The sequence below is a fragment of the Scomber japonicus genome, chromosome 7 (assembly GCF_027409825.1).
Source record: "Scomber japonicus isolate fScoJap1 chromosome 7, fScoJap1.pri, whole genome shotgun sequence".
In the NCBI taxonomy this organism is placed as follows: Eukaryota; Metazoa; Chordata; class Actinopteri; order Scombriformes; family Scombridae; genus Scomber; species Scomber japonicus.
The window spans coordinates 30,614,580-30,632,210 of NC_070584.1; the positions used below are offsets into that span (position 1 = coordinate 30,614,580).

The window sequence follows — 17,631 nt, forward strand, 5'->3', positions numbered from 1 at the left end:
CTGAACTTTGACAGAGAAAAGAAACGAAACGCACAGCAGACAAAAGTTAAACATGATTTGACAGATAACGTTTTTTCCCTTTCTTCAAATTTCCAATAGACATAACCGATAATATCGTTATTGTGAGTTCTTATGGGCCACGATAATTGTGTAGTGAAAGTCTGATAGTGTGACAGCTCAATTATGACTAAGTTTAACCATTCAGAATTGATACAGTATCTATTTATACAGAAAATATACCTACACATAAAAATTCATAAGTTACTGGTAACATGCATTATTTCAATGACTTTTGCCTCATAGTAAAAAAAATAGGACAAGCTTATCAAATACGTGTTTTTTTGGTGAAATCATAAAGCCTCTTTTTACAGAAAACAGCGTCACTTATTCTGCTCTACATTCAAGGTGATTTCATTTTACATTCAATTTCTATGATGCGTCAAATTTCTCCATCCTTTTAAAAATTACCCCACACATCAAAGTCTATATAATGTTGTTGTTGGTTTTTTTTTTATTGTATGCAGGTTTTGTCATTTTTACTCTCCTGAATGGAACAGAGTACTGGCAAATATAATGAAAGAAGAAGAAGAAGAAGAAAAGAAAAAAAAACAACAAAAACTCCCTTTCTCACCTCTGTTACTGTAAACAGAGAACGGATAAGGCTTTAGAGGCTTTGAACCTATTTTGTGAATGAATCCGTGGGAGGACAGAGAGCTAAGTTTAGCACACAGAGAATCAAAACAACTCTTGCCTGCCCTGCATGGCTTTCCCCTACATGGGAAACCAAGACAAGAAGAAAAAGAATCTGAGGTGCATGCATGAGCGTAGACAAAACAGAAAGCTGTCACTAACTGTAACTGGCACGTACTGCTGGGGCAGCGTGTAAATGTGACAGATTTCATCTCAGGGGTTGAACTTTTTAAGGGGGTCAAACCGCTTCCTACAAACACAGCGGCACGTCCACGTTGGCCTCAGTTAACCCCCCCCCTTCTCCCCCCTCTCTCTTTCTCATGTGAGCTTGTGGGAGTGTCGCTGTCTGTCTCCTCTGCTTGTGTGAGGAGACCTACCACAACCGTAACAAAGCTCGGTTTGTAGGTTCCTACACCCACGACCATAATCACACTTTCTGTTGACACCGTCATCCCCTAGGATACAATTAAAAACCACCTCTGTTTGCTGCTCTGAATAACGGCCCACGCCCTCCACGCCCTGCAAAAAAACGCCCTGCGCTCATTCAGCTCTCCTCCCAAAGTGCTAGACATGACGGGCTAGACGGCATGAGTGAACTGACTGAGCTAGAGCTTCAGAGATGAATGGCTAAATCCGCAAAAAAAGCACACAAACCAACTGCCTGCCTGCCTGCAAAAAAAAGGTGAACTGTGTGTGACACATCTAGATAAGTTAGAAAAGGACTTCTATGGAAACCACTCAAACTGATTATTTCACACTAAATTCAAAGGGTTGGAAACAGCACCAACACATTTTAGCTCTGAACTGATTTAACACTTAAACAGGCAAAGTGCACGAGGAGATACAAACATATTAGGGCTGTCAAAATAATTTCCATAGTTGATCACGATTAATCGCGTTTTGAATTGCATGTTTAAAATCCTGTTATTTTCCATTTCAAGGCAGTTTTAAGCCCATAATGTAAAGCATTTCTTACCAGAGTGTCTTAACTGGGAATCAATCACGGCTCTGCTGCGACTCCCACACTCCAAAATGGTCCTTTGGTGGAGCTGAGGCTGGCTTGGCTGCACCTGGGTGTTTAGCGTGGAGGTGCTAACTCAAACTCCACGTACTCCAGTGGTAGTTAAACTCCGTTTGACACAGGTTGCATTTTACTTTTGACTTGTCAACTGAACTGTCTCCAAGTGTTTTAAAGTTAAACAAGCCGTTCAAAAGTCCAGTAGCTCTCTTACTTTCCATCAGCGCGGTAGGTTTACTGCAGGAGGCCACTTCAAAGCATAGCGCTACAGCTAGAGGAGCCGTCTACGGGTGAGTAGAAGGGACAAAAAGGCTTGCAAAATTAAAATGCGATTTTAAAAAATGAATGCGTTATGGATTGCATTAATCTAATCGCGATTAACGTGTTAACGCTGACAGCCCTAAAACATATATACAGTTTTTATGCCTTAATAGGGGAAATGAATCCTGATGGATATACAATGAGATAACTAGCAACATCAAAGTTAATAAAAAGAATCATTTTCACATTTAAAGGGTTAAAACAACACTTATTTCCACTTGAAATAAGTAGACCCTAATGTTGAACCTTGTGGTGCCGATATCAGAACAGTGTGATATTTTAAAGGACGGGTTCAAATCAGTTTAAAAGCAACAGTCAGGAACCAAAATGTTGCTGTAATTATTCCTCCTGTTCATACTGACCGTGAGAATATCCCTAAATAATGCTCTTATAATGTAAAGGATGGAGGACAAAATCCACAGTGCTCCTTCTGTGTGAAAAAATTTTATTTAAAAGTTGATCTGAAGCTAATATGAAGCTTATTTTTAGTGCCAAAGTTCCACCACAGCTCAACAGAGGAAACACAAAGAGGGAATTTGATGCTAAAAAGACTGTAAATGTAACAGATATCTACTTGATATGACTAACTCACACTGATGAAGCTCAATAGAAGCTTAACATCAACCTTTAAATGCATTTTTGCAGGAAATGACTGGATTTAGTCCTCCATCACTTTACATTGAAAGCACATTTGAAGGAGATATTTCAATAGTCAGTATAAACAGGAGGAATGATTACAACGAGGAAAACGTCTGTCACATGACTCTTCATTCATTTATTTGTGTGTATTGTGACGTGCAGGTTAAGATTTCTGTTTTGCACCTTCGCCCCCGAAAGGTCAATTTTGCTTTACTGTATTTAAATGAGTAGTTGTTACACATCACACTACAATACTACTACTACAAATACTACTACAACTACTACTACTGAATGCAATCAACAATAAGAGCAGTGGATGACAAGTAACAAACCATGATGCAGCATCTTCTTAGTGGGAATAATCACATTAATGCTCTTAATCTCTTATTTAGATCTCTTGTACTGTGGTAAGACTATGGGTCTGATTTACTAAAGGTCTGCGTGTGCAAACTTGACATCACCTGCAAAAAATGTGCAAGTTGATCTACTAACGCAACGCACTGAGGTTTGCATCTTGCAAATGTGCAAGATAATGCTGTCCATTTAGTACGTTTACCGTAATGAATGTAATATTAGTAGTTTACCGTAATGAATGTAATATGAGGCATTTTTACTCCAGTCTGTAAAACACAGGGAGGAGAAAATGCAAATATGTTATTATTTAGCACACGCATTGTGATTTACCAAACCTGAAGGAAACTGTGTCTATAACTAATACGTTTGAAGGGCAGGTATTAACCGGCTGTTACTATGGAGACGAGGAGACGGAGGCACAATGACAGAATACGCACAGGATGGAGTTTTTCCACCTGTATTAATAATTTTGGAGTGGAATATTTTTCGTTTTTCTAACTTCGTCACTAATAATCTCCCATATGTGTTTTTTTTTCTGGTAATATTAGTTTTTTTAATAACTCAATATATTTGTTAACCTCTTCCACTAGAACCTGATCACATTTCATTTTGCGCTTGCAGCTTTCTGCTCGTCCAAACTCTCCATTCAGACACAAAACCCTCATTTAAATACTGCTGTCTGCACCTGTTGCTCCTGTTTTCATTTACACAGTTATTCCCAGTAGATCATCTGCAAAACTCACTCAATCCATTTCACTGTGCACGCTATTTAGTACCCACTATTTGGGATCTTAGTAAATTAGGACCTATGACTTTTATTCCAATACAGTAACAATGATACTCTTGCGATTCTACTCATAGTATCTTTAATAATATAGAACTTATAGTGATAACCAAACTGTACTGAAATAAAAGTCCCAGTGCTACTACTATGAGAAATGTTAGAGCTTGCATTAGTATCTTTGAGTTTCACACGTGGACACAATATAGAACGTGTGATAAACAAACGAGTAAAAGTCACACTCTTATTACTACAAGAGATCTAAGTAACAGTGTAATTGTTTCCACCAAGAAGATTAAGCTAAATATACAAGGGGTGTTCACAAGTCCGAGACCACACTGAAAATCTTAAACCTGGAAATAATCAGAAAAATTGAGGATTCAGAAATGTTTAAAAACACAAGAAGCAATGAGATGCAAAATGAAGAAGAGATATTTAAGATTGTGAACTATTTCCAGGTGAGCATATATGCAGCACAGATCAACTTCAACCATTTCTACAAAAGGTCAGATTTCCTTGAGTTGTGTCATTTCCATCGAAGCGTTCATCTACTTATCAGAGGCTCGTTGCCAGCCAGTGTTCATGTGTTCAGTGTTAAAAATATATCTGTCTCAAGTTTCCTGCGTATCATTGCTTACTAAGTAGCATCGTGATGGTGAGAAAGATGGTGTCAAAAACAACTGAAAGTGTCAAAAGAAAAACTGCAGAGAGGGGCTTTCTCTGCGTCAGATCACGGCTAGGCTACAGGTTTCTAAGAGGGGCAGTGAAGGGAAGTCTAAACTCCTTCACAGAAACTGGATTAGTTGTGTCCAAAAAACCCACCCCTAAAACACACCTCAAAGCTTTACAAGAACTACATGAAGACTAAAAGAAGACCAACGAGTCCTGACTGACTCCTCCACTGTCACATTCAATGACCTCCACCCCATTGAATTTTTATGGGGGCACTTGGAGGTCTGAGAAAGCCAGGCATGCCGTGACATCCCAGAAGGTCTTTGGCACATTGTCAGATCCTGCTGGGTTAACGTGGGTCATCAGGTTTAGCACAAGCATGTATTGGTAGTGTGAATGCATGCTGTCATTCATACCAAATATTAAGATATTCTGAAATTCATGTGCATTTTTGCAAAGAGTCAACCTTTAAATTAAATTGTTAAGCTGATAAAATAAAACACCTATTAAATTCAAAACAAAATGAAAAATAGTCAGTTACCCCTTTTCCACCGCGCGTGCCTTTGAAGCACTTCCATGATTCACCAGTGAGAGGCAGCAACATGGTGCAAGGCATCTAGCCTGCCGAAAAAGAAGAAGAAGAAGAAGAAGAAAAGCAGAAGAAGACGACAGCTCTGGCAAAAAAATGATAAAAATAGTACTTTTAATCAACAAATCTTTAACCCTCTGTAAATGCCACGCTAGTCAGCTAATGAACGTTAATCCCGCTAGTCTGCTAATAAACGTTAGCCCCGCCCCCAGTCCGCTGACGTAATCGCTTCTTGCTTTAGCCCAGCAAAGAGTTGGTGCTTGCTCTGGCTCCCGTTCTGAGGCTCCGGGCTGGAAAAGCAAAGAACCGGTGCTTAGTCAGGCTCCAGCTCGGTGGAAAAGGGGTGTGAACAGGAGGAGTGATTGCAGCAACCTCTTTCACTTTCATATGGACACCTGACAGTTGAGTTTTGGAAACCATATTTGAGAAGTAACTATGAATACAGAGGCGCAGCACACACAAGTACAGTTCAGAAGTAGTTCAGGGTCTTGATTACTTCTTCATTCATTTGGAAAAAAAAGTGTAAAGGATGTTTGGGCCCCACCTTTTTATCTGAAAAGCTACTTAAAGTTCAGTGAAATTGGGTGGACAGTTAGGTTATATAGGCCAATAAATGAGTGCTTTGTTTTTAGGGTGGGTAACTCACTCCACCATGTGCTGTTTGCTGGGGTTTTTGTTTTAAGGACTTTGACTCTAAAAACGCAAAAACCACAACAGCCACCAGTGAGTCAACGTGACATTCATGCTGATATACTGTTTTCACCTTTTTGTTGCATGCACACAATCATGCACACGATCGTCCTTGAAGAGGCTATTGAAGGTGGGGCAACTTTTCTTTGAAGCAACTGAAGCAATTTGCCAAAAAAATGTTGACATATACCAAATTGTCAAGCTCAGTATAATAAAGGCAACATCAATTAAAAGTCCTTGGAATAATAAAAAGCTAATTTGCACAAACTGGTTCTCAACATTTATGTTTTTGGGGAAATGCTCATAACATAATTAAAGACATTCTGGGATATGTAATACCTATAGGGAATGTAGAGTTATGTATCTTGGAAGTTTGACTATGACTATGTACTGGAAAAAGATAGATATTTAACCAAAATATTATTGATCACATGCAAAAAGGCAATAATAAGAAACTGGTGCAAGACTAAACCACCCAGTATAACTCAGTGGCTAGAAATCATGAGAGAGATTTGCACCATGGAGACAATGAGGGAAAGTATCTTTGTGACTAAGTGGAAGAAATGGATGCTAACTGATTCAGAAGTACTATGTATTTTGATAATGGATGCCTGGTAACCATGTCTGTTATGTTTTTGTTCAAATCTGGGACTGCAATGGAAATATATAATTCAAATATGTATATCTCTCTGTTTAAATGTACAAAATCTCAATAAAAATGTGAGTATTTTTTAAAAAAAAGAAAAAAAAAAGAGGCTAATTTGCAATGTGGTACATTTGATAGCTTGGGAAACAAGCAACAAGCGAGTAAAGTTGACCTCAAATGAAAACATCATATTTAATTTAAGGGTAATTAATCTTATTTTATTGAGTGATTAAGATGGCACAGTACAAGGCGTGATCCAGACACATAGCTTAGTGTGAGTAGAGACAGTGGAGATTGTAGCTTGTAACTGGTAATGGTCTTACAAAATCAATGGTGACCCTTCAGCGTCCTCAAATCCACCTAAACTTGCATGCTCTCTGTTTTAACAATTGCCTCGTGTGTGAATTAGCATAACCAAAATGAATGGGACTGCCCTGCACAGTAACAATGAAATCGACTCATTTAGTGTGTTACAAGATTAGACGATCAGACATGCATGTTGAACCTTAGTGAAGCAGAAATTGAAAGTGACGCCGAATATAGCGATGAGTAAACAATAAAGTGATAACTGAAAAAGATAGGAGTCGATTCGTAGACGGATAAGGAAGTATGACAGCGCAGAAAAGGGGGGAGTTTATCTCTTCACTGGCTGGACAGAGGAAGGCTGGAAGCAGGTGAGCTGTAGCTGCATGCTGCTCTTAAACTTATTCAGCTGCTCCTCCAGCAACCTGGTAGGCAAAAAAAAAAAAAAAAAAAAAACCCATATGAAATTCATTTTTAAAGCAGAAGGTGTATTTATTAGCAACATGTGCCAGAATCAGACTCACTTCTTATCCGCTCCGTTGTGCAACTGAGGCAAGGCGTCTAAAGCCAGTTTGAAGCTGGCACTGGGAAACAAAAAGCACGTTTTATTAAATGCAGCAACCAAGAAAATACTGTTTAAAATAAGTGTGTGTGTATGTATCTAGGCATGCACATACTGACCTACCCACATGAACACACACACACACACAAGCACACACACACACAAACACCGCAGTGCATGCACACAGCAGAACCAGATTACTTTCACTTCCTTTCTATAACCCACCAAGTAACATAAATAGGGATTGTAATGAGGGATGTGCGACTGCTAAGATTTATGTCTGTGACATTCAAGGCCATAAATCACTGGGGCAACAATATGCGAGTTCCCATCTGTGGCACCACACCATGTGAAATGTGCATGTGTGTATGTGTGTGTGTGTGTGTGCTGCACTCACTTGCTTTCAGCGTTAAGGTATGTGGCTATGGCATCTCTCAGAGCACAGAGTTCAAGTCGTGCCTGAGGAAAGTGTGAAAAGGAAGGGGTCAACAAAGAACACACACACACAAAAAAAGGGGGAGGGGGGGAGGGCAACAAGAGGCGATAATATCACATCACAAACTGTCAGCAGTTGATAGCATGAACTGAAATATGTTATCAGAAACGGCAGGTAAATCCCCGATGAATCTGAGGGTCCATTTATGAGTCAAGATCTTTTACTATGAGTGATATGAATGTTGTGTGTCGGTGTGTGTGTGTGTGTGTGTGTGTGTGTGTGTACCTGCAGGGCTCCGTTTTTGCTGAAGGAGGAGACGCACTGCATAAGGCGGCACATCTCGTCCGCTACTGACTCGACAATTTTAGACAAAACCCGAGGAACCAGATCCTTAGAGACTGTAAACACCTGAGAGAGAGAGAGGTGATGATAAAGACACACACACACACACACACACACACACACACACACACACACACACACAAAGAAAGAAAAGAAGACACCTTGTAAATCCACAGCTCGATGACAGTGCTCAGTGTGTAGGAGGAGGGTGTGCTGGTTTGGTCTCACCTCAGCGTGAACTGTGATGATGTTGACCAGCGCTTCCTTTAGGTAGTTCCTGACACCTGAGGGAGAAGAAGACACGACTCCAATCAAAAGTACAGACACAGCGTGATGAAAAGATGCTGAGACAGAGAAACAGAGAGAGAGAGAGAAAGAGATAGAGAGCTAACTAGAAAACAGATTGTCATTCCTTACGTCATGCACCTTTAGGTCATATTCTCCCACGAGGCCACTGAAAGCTTCATAAATGGTTTTGGAGTATTTTGAGTGGGTAAATTAAGTATATGAGTAATTTAAATACAGTACACACAACATTTTGACTCCAGATGAGCGCTCATTAAACCAGACTGATCTATTAGAAGATTTACAGCTTTTACAGCCCAAAGATTGACGTAACATCCCGGTGCCTCCCAACCCGACTCAAGACTCAAAAAGGCTCCAATTTGTGTAAAGTATAGATGTTTAAAAAAGGTGCAACTTTTTACGCAAAAGTCCGTAAACCAAGGTGCAGGCTCGATTCCCTGGTGAAAAAGAAGCAGAGTCAGCGGGAAGCGGCTTTGCGGTCGTCTACGATCGATCTCTAAACGAGTTAGTGTGACTTGAATGAGAAAAATTTAAAAAAAAGACACGAGAAAATAAAAACCCACTCGAGTTTCCAGTTGATAAAAGGGAAGAGAGAGTCTGGCACTTTTAATCTGTATCGTGCACAAAGAGGCGTTCAGGGCTTATTTCTAACTCGAGATGTGCTTAGTAATGAAGTGATAAGATAATAGACATACTGCTATCGTCATATTCTGTTTCAATAGCTAACCAACTGTTTCTTTAAATCAATTAACCAACAATAGTTTAATTTTGTCGTGTTAATAAACGATTCTCCAGATTCCCCATCATTGGTGCTGAAGAAGCGGTCACGAGAAATGACTTAATCTTTCTTTATTTGTCATTATTAATTCATTAATATGAGAGATTTGATGCTAAAAAGAGTAAAAACATGCATTTTAAAGATGAACGGTGCAATTTACAATCATCTTTTCATGCAAATACTCAACCGACTGAGAAAATATTGTTAAAATCAACTCGTGTTCATGATTGTCAATCAATCAATCTTTATTTGTATAGCACCAAATCACAACAAAGTTATCTCAAGGCACTTTAAAACATAGAGCAGCTTCTAAACCGAACTCTTCAGGTTTTAACTTTAAAGAGACCCAACATTCCCACATGAGCAACAGTGGAGAGAAAAAACTCCCTTTTAACAGGAAGAACCCTCAGAACCAGACTCAGAGTGGGAGAACATCTGCCTCCACCGGGTGGGGTAGAGAGGAGAGAGAGGAAGGATAGAGGAGAGAGAGGAAGGATAGAGGAGAGAGAGGAAGGATAGAGGAGAGAAAGGAAGGATAGAGGAGAGAGAGGAAGGATAGAGGAGAGAAAGGAAGGATAGAGGAGAGAGAGGAAGGATAGAGGAGAGAGAGGAAGGATAGAGGAGAGAAAGGAAGGATAGAGGAGAGAGAGGAAGGATAGAGGAGAGAAAGGAAGGATATAAGAGAGAAGCACAATGAAAATCAACAATGAAGCTAGAAGGTCTGAATGTCGTCTTAACTAACATATTTGTAGTGTTTTATATCTTTAAGGTTTGTGGAGGACGCTCACACCCAGACAGGTGAATAAAACAGGCAAGAAAATGGAAAAAAAAAAAGGTCTGAAGAAGAACACTGAGCTCGAAACGTCACGCTGCTGATATCCAAATAAATACCTGCACTGGAAGCAGCAGTGTGTGGATGGACTTTTATTATTATATTGTCTGTTTCAGATTATTTCCTTTCTTTCATCAGAGCTGAGTATCATTTAAAAGATTACACTATCACCACCACCACCAATCCAAGTATCCTTAAAGTAAAACCTTCTTCTTCTGGTGTTTGTCCTTAGACCTTCAGCTCCACAGAGGCGAGCCAGTCCAGTGTTTCCTCGTCCAGGTCAATTAGACCAATGATTCTCAAAGTGGGGTCCAGGGACTCCCAGCGGTTCTTTAGGTGGGTTCCAGGGTGTATCCAGCAAAAACGGGACTCATTTATTGTTTATTGTTGTAATTCCAATCATCATTAATTGGACATGGGTTTCATACACTTTCTGTAATAAAGCACCTGGTCCGTGGTGTAATTTGTGTCAATTAGGCGTCTTTGATGTGAAAACATTTGACAACCACTGAATTAGACCATGATCGGCATTCGGTGGCCGGTGTTTGGAGCCGCTGGTTATATAATGTGTTCCCCATTTTTTACATTTCTGCCCAAAGTGTCCTGCACCTGTCCTCAGGCAGTTGAGGGTTGTCCACTGCTTTTGGGGGCAGGTGCTGGCCAGGAGCCTTAATGGACCCCCTCGAAAATGAGATGACGCTATCTCAGACTATCTCAAGGGGTTTATCCAAATAAATACATTTCAATTTAATGGTTCTGCTGATTTCCACTGGTGCCTCCATCTTGCCTTGACCCAGGCAGCCTTGGAGGTATCACATGGCGTTGTGTGGAGTAGTTCTTGGACATGTGTGGCAAAGGTGCGCCAGGCCTCGAGAAGCCCTGAGTTGTCTCCGGTCCCACCTGAGTACACCTGACACCCATCATGTGGATAGAAGCATTAAATTGCATAACATGCCGCCACTCCTCCACATCTAAATTATTTGCATTTTGAAAGTCTTGCTGTTGATTTGCTCCGTGCATATAGTCATATTTTCTAGCTCTAGGTGCAAAAAGTCTCGATTGCAGGTATTGTTTGTTTCGATACTACTTGGTATCGATTTATATCAGTCGATACTTTAAAAAGATATCAAGTACCGACACCCAGCCCTAATTATCATTGTAATTCTGCCCTGAATGACGAGATGTATCCATTTATCAATTTCGGGATGATGGGTACAAATGTGCCAATGGTGTTAAAATGTCAATGCTGGAGCCACATAAAGGCAGGGGACCTTTGCTGCAGGTTATTCCCCCCTCTCCCCCTCTGTCTCTCTCTCTCTATTTCCTGTTGGCCTTAATGCCATGTACAGTACTATTAAATAAAGTCAAAAAACCCCAAAAATCATCTTTACACAAAACAAAAGGGGGAAAAAATAATGCTGATTAATACACATTGTTTCCTATAAACAACAGAATGGATGATAGATAGATAGGCTTGAGCTGTGTGACATCTTTCTTTCCAACACAAACTAATCATATCATCATCATCATCATCATCGGTTGGTGTGTGTGTGTCACTCTCTCTGCTGTGTGAGCGGAGCACAGTCACCATGTTGCCTGGAAGTAAATAACATTTAGTAAACTTTAAAAGCGAAACGACGAGCGAGAGAAGACAACAGACCGAGAGCACCTGAAACTGGATTTCTAATGCCTTTCAGCGCCCACAGTCGCACACGAAAAAAGTGCAACAAGTGAAAGTATCATATCCTAGAACTGTGGTTTAGTGTCCAAAATGTTCCTCTTTCACATGCAGGCCTCACCACACAAACACAGACCGGCAGGAACAAACCAGAGCAAGGCCCAACTTTCGATCCATGCCGCCTTTTTCAAAAACTGTGTAATAAGCTGCTGCCCATCTGAAAATCCACTCAGAGCGCTCTCTAACACACACACACACACACACACACACACACACACGAGCACGCACACACACACACATAGAAAACGTTGCTTCACATCCTGTGCTAAAGGTAAACCACATATACACATATAAGTTTCACCTGGGGCGAAAAGTCAAACATAACTCATAAACAATCACACACACATGCACACACACACACACACACGAGCATTGCTACACACCCACAGTTTAAAAACGCAAAAGGCCACGAGGGGGGCCGCCTGAAATCATCTGAGTGGTGCTTACAGTAAGACATCAAAGCCGTACTTTACACATGACACACACGTGGACCACAAAGACACCAGACATGTTGAGTTCTCATCCCACAGGACTGTTAGGAAACTCAATTTTTCTGATATTACCGAGGTCAGTTAGTGGTTTTTCGGGGTGGTTTCCCCCCCCTCTGCCTCCCCTCCCCTCTCTAGGTCGCCTCCGCCTCACATACAAGCGTTTATTTACCACTATGACACGCAGGCTAACAGCTTTTTTACTGACTTCCAGCGAGGCCCTGCTGCAGCTCACAGTACCTGAAGGTGTTTGGCAGTCTCTCCAGTCAAAGTATCCAGCGTAGATTCCCGGCTCCAGAGAACCAGCGATGGGATCGGCCCGCCTCTCAATGTAGGCCTCAAATAGTTTCCTGTCCAGCTCCCGTACAGCGTCCATACTCACCTGCATATATATATATAGATACATGTGCATATTTTCAGTGTATTATTGGCTGTGCATTCTCTATATATCATTATAAATGTGTTGTGTATGTTATGCATGTAAAGATCTGTTAAAAAGACTAATGTAAAAAGGTTAAAAAGGCTCGGTGTTAGAAGATAATGCTTCAGCCGACATCTTTTCAGTCAGAAACTACCTCTTTTTTTAAGTTGTCACTGTTTCTAAAGGAGATGAAAACAAGGACATTTGTATTTGAGTTGCATGCATTTAAAAATGATCTAACTAAACTAAACTAAACTCAACTCAACCAAAGTGCTTCACAAAGGTAGACGTGTGTGTGCACATGCAAGCTTAAAAAAGGAGCTAAAATATAAAATAGAACTAAATTTAAGCACAAAGTTAAAACCCAAAGAAATCACATAACAAATAAAACACAGTTTAAAAGCCTGATCATTTAAAGTGAGTCTCTAGATGCATCTTAACAGACTCAGCCTGTCTCATGGTCTCTGGCAGGCTGTTCCAGAGCCGAGGGGCCGCTACACTTTTAGTTTTTTCCATGAGTGGGGCTCATGCTAACATGCTAGCGCGCTAACGTGGGAGGATCTGAGGAGTCTGTCGGTGTTGTAAAGGGAAACAAGTTCTCTCAGATACATATGTGGGGGCTCTGTGAGGCTGAATGTTAATGTCGGTGAGCTTAAATGAAGACGCTAAGCTAAGTTTAGCATATTCTCCATCTTAGTTTAGCGTCTTAGCAGGATAATATTAGCTAATTAGCACAAAACACAAAGTACAGATGAGGCTGAAGGGAATGTTAGTAGTTTTGTATTTTTTGGTCAAATTGAACTTTTGACCTGATGGTGTTTGATGAAAGTTAAGAGAGATAAGTGATTACATTTCATCTGAAGGAGGACAAGAATGTAAGCAGCTAATTTCATGGCAATCAACCTCAAATATCAACCGAAGTCAATAAAATACTGAGATGGAGAATATGCTAAACTTAGCTTAGCATCATCATTTTAGCTCACCGACATCAACATTCAGCCTCACAGAGCCCCCCACATGTGTATCTGAGAGAACTTGTCACCCATTACAACAACAACAGACTCCTCAGATCCTCCCACGTTAGCATGTTAGCATGTTAGCATGAGCCCCACTCATTGAAAAAACAAAAAAGGGACCTTTTGTGTAGCGGCCCCTCGGCTCTGGAACAGCCAGAGACCATGAGACAGGCCGAGTCTGTTAACATGCATCATTAATGTCTGTACAAAAATTCACATCAGTGCATCCAATAGTTTATATATATATTTCAGTATATTGTGAATGTATTCATATATACCAACCAGAGCATAATTTCAGCACTTATTTCATGTGTATATGAAGATACTGTATGTTTATATACTACTATATTCATCTTTGGTGATTCAGTAACTCTTCTAACTATTTTCTTTTTCTATCATGTCTTATGTTGATTTTATTGAAATGGACTTGTGGATGTGACTGACAAAGTTTCTTCTTCTTCTTTTTCTTCTATTCATCTGAAGTCATGACCAAACTGCAAATGCACATGTAAAAAAACATCATCTGACTCAATGTGACTGACGAATTGTTTCTGTTTGTTTTTAATCCATCTAGCTTTTAATAAGGAATTTATTTACATCATCATTTTACTACATTATGATTCATTTCCACTGACTGTCACTAAATGCTTTATTGAGTCCTGCATACATCTGTAGCATGAGAGAGGCTTTAACTGCACATCCACATTATAACATTTCACTGTTTTAATGCTGCAAATTTGCTGTATTATAACTTCATATGAATTCAGTATCATGTATAATATGATAGGTAACATTACTTTAATATAAAATAATATGACTTTTCTATTTTAGTTGACTTATTTCACAAAGTTTATCTTACTTTTATAGTTTTATTCTATTAAACACTGGTGTTAGTATTTACTCCTTATACACTTTACATTAAATACTAATTGTTTGTATTCTTATCTTGTATTTTTTGTGTGATCTCTAACATAAAGACTTTCCTTCAGGATTAATAAAGTTCTCTCTTATCTTATCTTAACTTTTTGCAGAGATAGGAGGAAGAGGAGACAACTGTATGTCTGTTTGTCTGCACGATGAGAGAGTCCTGTTCAAAGCGGTTTATTAGAAGACATGAAAATCTAGACAAACACACTCCTCTCTCGCTTTCAAATTATTAAAGAGGGAGTAGAAGTTAAAGTCTAAATTGGTCTTTCAAAGAAAGTGATGTTGAGCTCTTTCACTGGAAAGTCAACCAAACTCTTGCTTTGCTTTGTGATTCAGCCATTAGTCATTGTGTGCAGATGTGTGTGAGTGTGTCTTTGTGTCTGTGTGAAGATGAGAAAAGGACTCTGCTTCCAAAATGATGACCTTTACTTAAAAAAAAAAAAGATAAGTCATATCTCTGCTCAGAAGAGGGCCGGATCTTTACCAACTCTCATTAGCTTTGTTGTTAATCGCAACCTTTTCTCATCAATTGTATGAGCAACAAGATAAAAAAAAAAAACCTGAGGACTCATTTATTTATGTGAAGATATCAGACAGTTATCTGAAAGCTGAGCAACAGATTTAATAAGAATGAGTGTGTGACGGAGACGCTGATCACTTCACTGACCCGTGTGATCTTCTCGGTTCCTGTGAGGCCGTGTTTCTCAAAGTAATGAGCCAGGTTCAAGAAGGTACGTCGCTCCAGATACTGGCAGTTACTGAGGATGATCAGCAGACGTTGCTCCTGCAGAAACAAGCACAAGTTTATATATCTATACATGTGAGGACTGGATTTGGCATAAAACATTAGATCTAAGTATCTATCATGCCACATTGTCTTCCCTAAAAATGTCCTAAATGACTGAAAATGTCCTGACTTTTTTAAAATGTCTTCACCTTCCTTAAACCTCTTCTCTTCCCTTAAATACCCTCCCTTTGCAAAATGTTGCCACTTTCCTAAAAAGCTTTAAAAGTCCTCATTTTAATTAAAGGTCATGTCTTGCTCCAAAAGTTTCCATTTTCTAAAGATGTCCTCTGTTCCCAAAAATGTCTTCACCTTCCTTAAATGTCTTCTCATCCCTTAAATACCCTCCCTTTGCAAAATGTTGCCACTTTTCCTTAAAAGATCTTCATTTTAATGAAATATCAGAAAGTGTTTCAGAAAGAGTCCTCACTTTTCAATAAGTTACCGCTTTCTGAAGAAGTCCTTAATTCCCAAAAATGGCCTGACTCTGCAAAAGTGTCCAGAATTACTGAAAATGTCCTGACTTTCTAAAAATCTCATCACTTTCCTTAAAAGATCCTCATTTTGATGAAATATCACCTCTTTTCAAAAATGTCCTCGTGTTTCTCAAAGCGTCCTCACTTTTCAAAAAGTTACCGCTTTTCTAAAGTTGTCCTCAATTCCCAAAAATGTACTCACTTTCCTAAATTACTGAAAATGTCCTGACTTTTTAAAATGTCTTCACCTTCCTTAAATGTCTTCTCGTCCCTTAAATACTCTCCCTTTGCAAAATGTTGCCACTTTCCTTAAAAGATTCTCATTTTAATGAAATATCAGAAAGTGTTTCAGAAAGAGTCCTCACTTTTCAAAAAGTTACCGCTTTCTGAACAAGTCCTTAATTCCCAAAAATGGCCTGACTCTGCAAAAGTGTCCAGAATTACTGAAAATGTCCTGACTATTTTAAAACATCTTTACCGTCCTTAAACCTCTTCTCTTCCCTTAAATACCCCCCCTTTGCAAAATGTTGCCACTTTCCTTAAAAGCCTTAAAAGTCCTCCTTTCAGTTAAAGGTCATGCCTTGCTCCAAAAGTTACCGCATGACCTCCTTCCTTAAACGTCTTCTCTGGCCTCAACTACACAAAATATCATCAATTTCTTATAATCTCATCACTTTCATTGAAAGATCCTCATTTTAATGAACTTTGACCTCTTCTCAAAAATATCACTTCCCTTAAAATGTCCTCATACTGGCAAAACATCGTCCCTTTCCTTTAATGTCCTCATTTACTATAATGTCTCCTTCCATAAATTTGTTCCCTTTAAAAAAAAAAAAAAAAAAGGGGGTCATCAAATACCAAAAATATCCCCACTTCTCTAAATTTTTTCCCTTTCAAAAATTGCCGTCAACTGTCCTAAAAAAAGAAAAAGTCCTCTCTCTCACACACTGCTGCGTTCAAATTCATAAACAAACTGTGACAGTGCTGCTGACACAATGGTTAGCCTACATTTTGACAACCACAGGTGATGTCATCACTAGCAGCAATTTGTTTTTCACGCTTGTTCGTACATTAGAGGCTGATGGGAACTGAAATCGGTCTCTACTACAGTAAGTATTGCCGGCTTGATATCCTGCTACTTTGTTTTCTAGCATGCACAAAAACTCAAATACCAGATTCTTTAATATCATGTTTGAAACCATTCTCTGGTCAGCTGCACATTTTTTTGTTAGAGTCTGGTTCACCCTTGCTTCACATATTTAGGGTGGGGAATCCCCACCTGCACCTTGCTCCATTTCCCTTTACCAGAAGCACTCATACACCCTACTCTTCTTCCTCCTCATCCTCCTCCTCCCCTCCGCATTAAACCCCTTCACTAACATCTTCAACAAGTTACAGGAAATGAGGACGTATATCTAGCTTTTTTGTCCACAACCAGGAAACAGGCTGATAACATTTCGTGGTTTGAATGAGTGAGACACATGTTTGTCTGGTTGTGTGAAGGAGAGAGAAGGCCCACGCTTTGGTGACGCTGGCAGTCACAAGACGTGGGATTTCAGGTGTATTAAACAAAAACAGCTTAAAGAGGAAATAATAAAGGAAAAGAAAAAAAAAAAAAAAAAGCTTACAGATGTTGGACTGAAGCCTTCTTGAATGCTGGTAAAACGATCCGGAGATGATAAATCCACTGAAATATTGCTGCACACACACATAGAGGAGACATTTCAACATAAAAGCACACTTATATACACTTAAATATATACTTAAAGTGCATGAAAAGTTACCCAAATACTCACTGAGATGAATTAATATCTCCATCTTT

The 17,631-nt window shown here is 39.5% G+C and overlaps 1 protein-coding gene across 1 annotated transcript in view; it reads right to left on the bottom strand.

Annotated features, from left to right (window-relative positions):
• Positions 1-6,578: 6,578 nt before the first annotated feature.
• Positions 6,579-17,631, bottom strand: part of exoc2 (exocyst complex component 2) — a 63,367-nt gene continuing 52,314 nt past the window's right edge. The window contains exons 27-35 of the mRNA XM_053323046.1: positions 17,606-17,631; positions 17,438-17,507; positions 15,217-15,333; positions 12,426-12,567; positions 8,272-8,327; positions 7,987-8,109; positions 7,663-7,724; positions 7,228-7,287; positions 6,579-7,128 (exon numbers count right to left, since the gene is read on the bottom strand). The exon at positions 17,606-17,631 is cut by the window's right edge and continues 36 nt beyond it. Of these exons, the coding sequence (XP_053179021.1) occupies positions 7,035-7,128; positions 7,228-7,287; positions 7,663-7,724; positions 7,987-8,109; positions 8,272-8,327; positions 12,426-12,567; positions 15,217-15,333; positions 17,438-17,507; positions 17,606-17,631 (750 nt within the window). The 3' untranslated portion in view covers positions 6,579-7,034. The remainder of the gene's footprint in view (positions 7,129-7,227; positions 7,288-7,662; positions 7,725-7,986; positions 8,110-8,271; positions 8,328-12,425; positions 12,568-15,216; positions 15,334-17,437; positions 17,508-17,605) is intronic.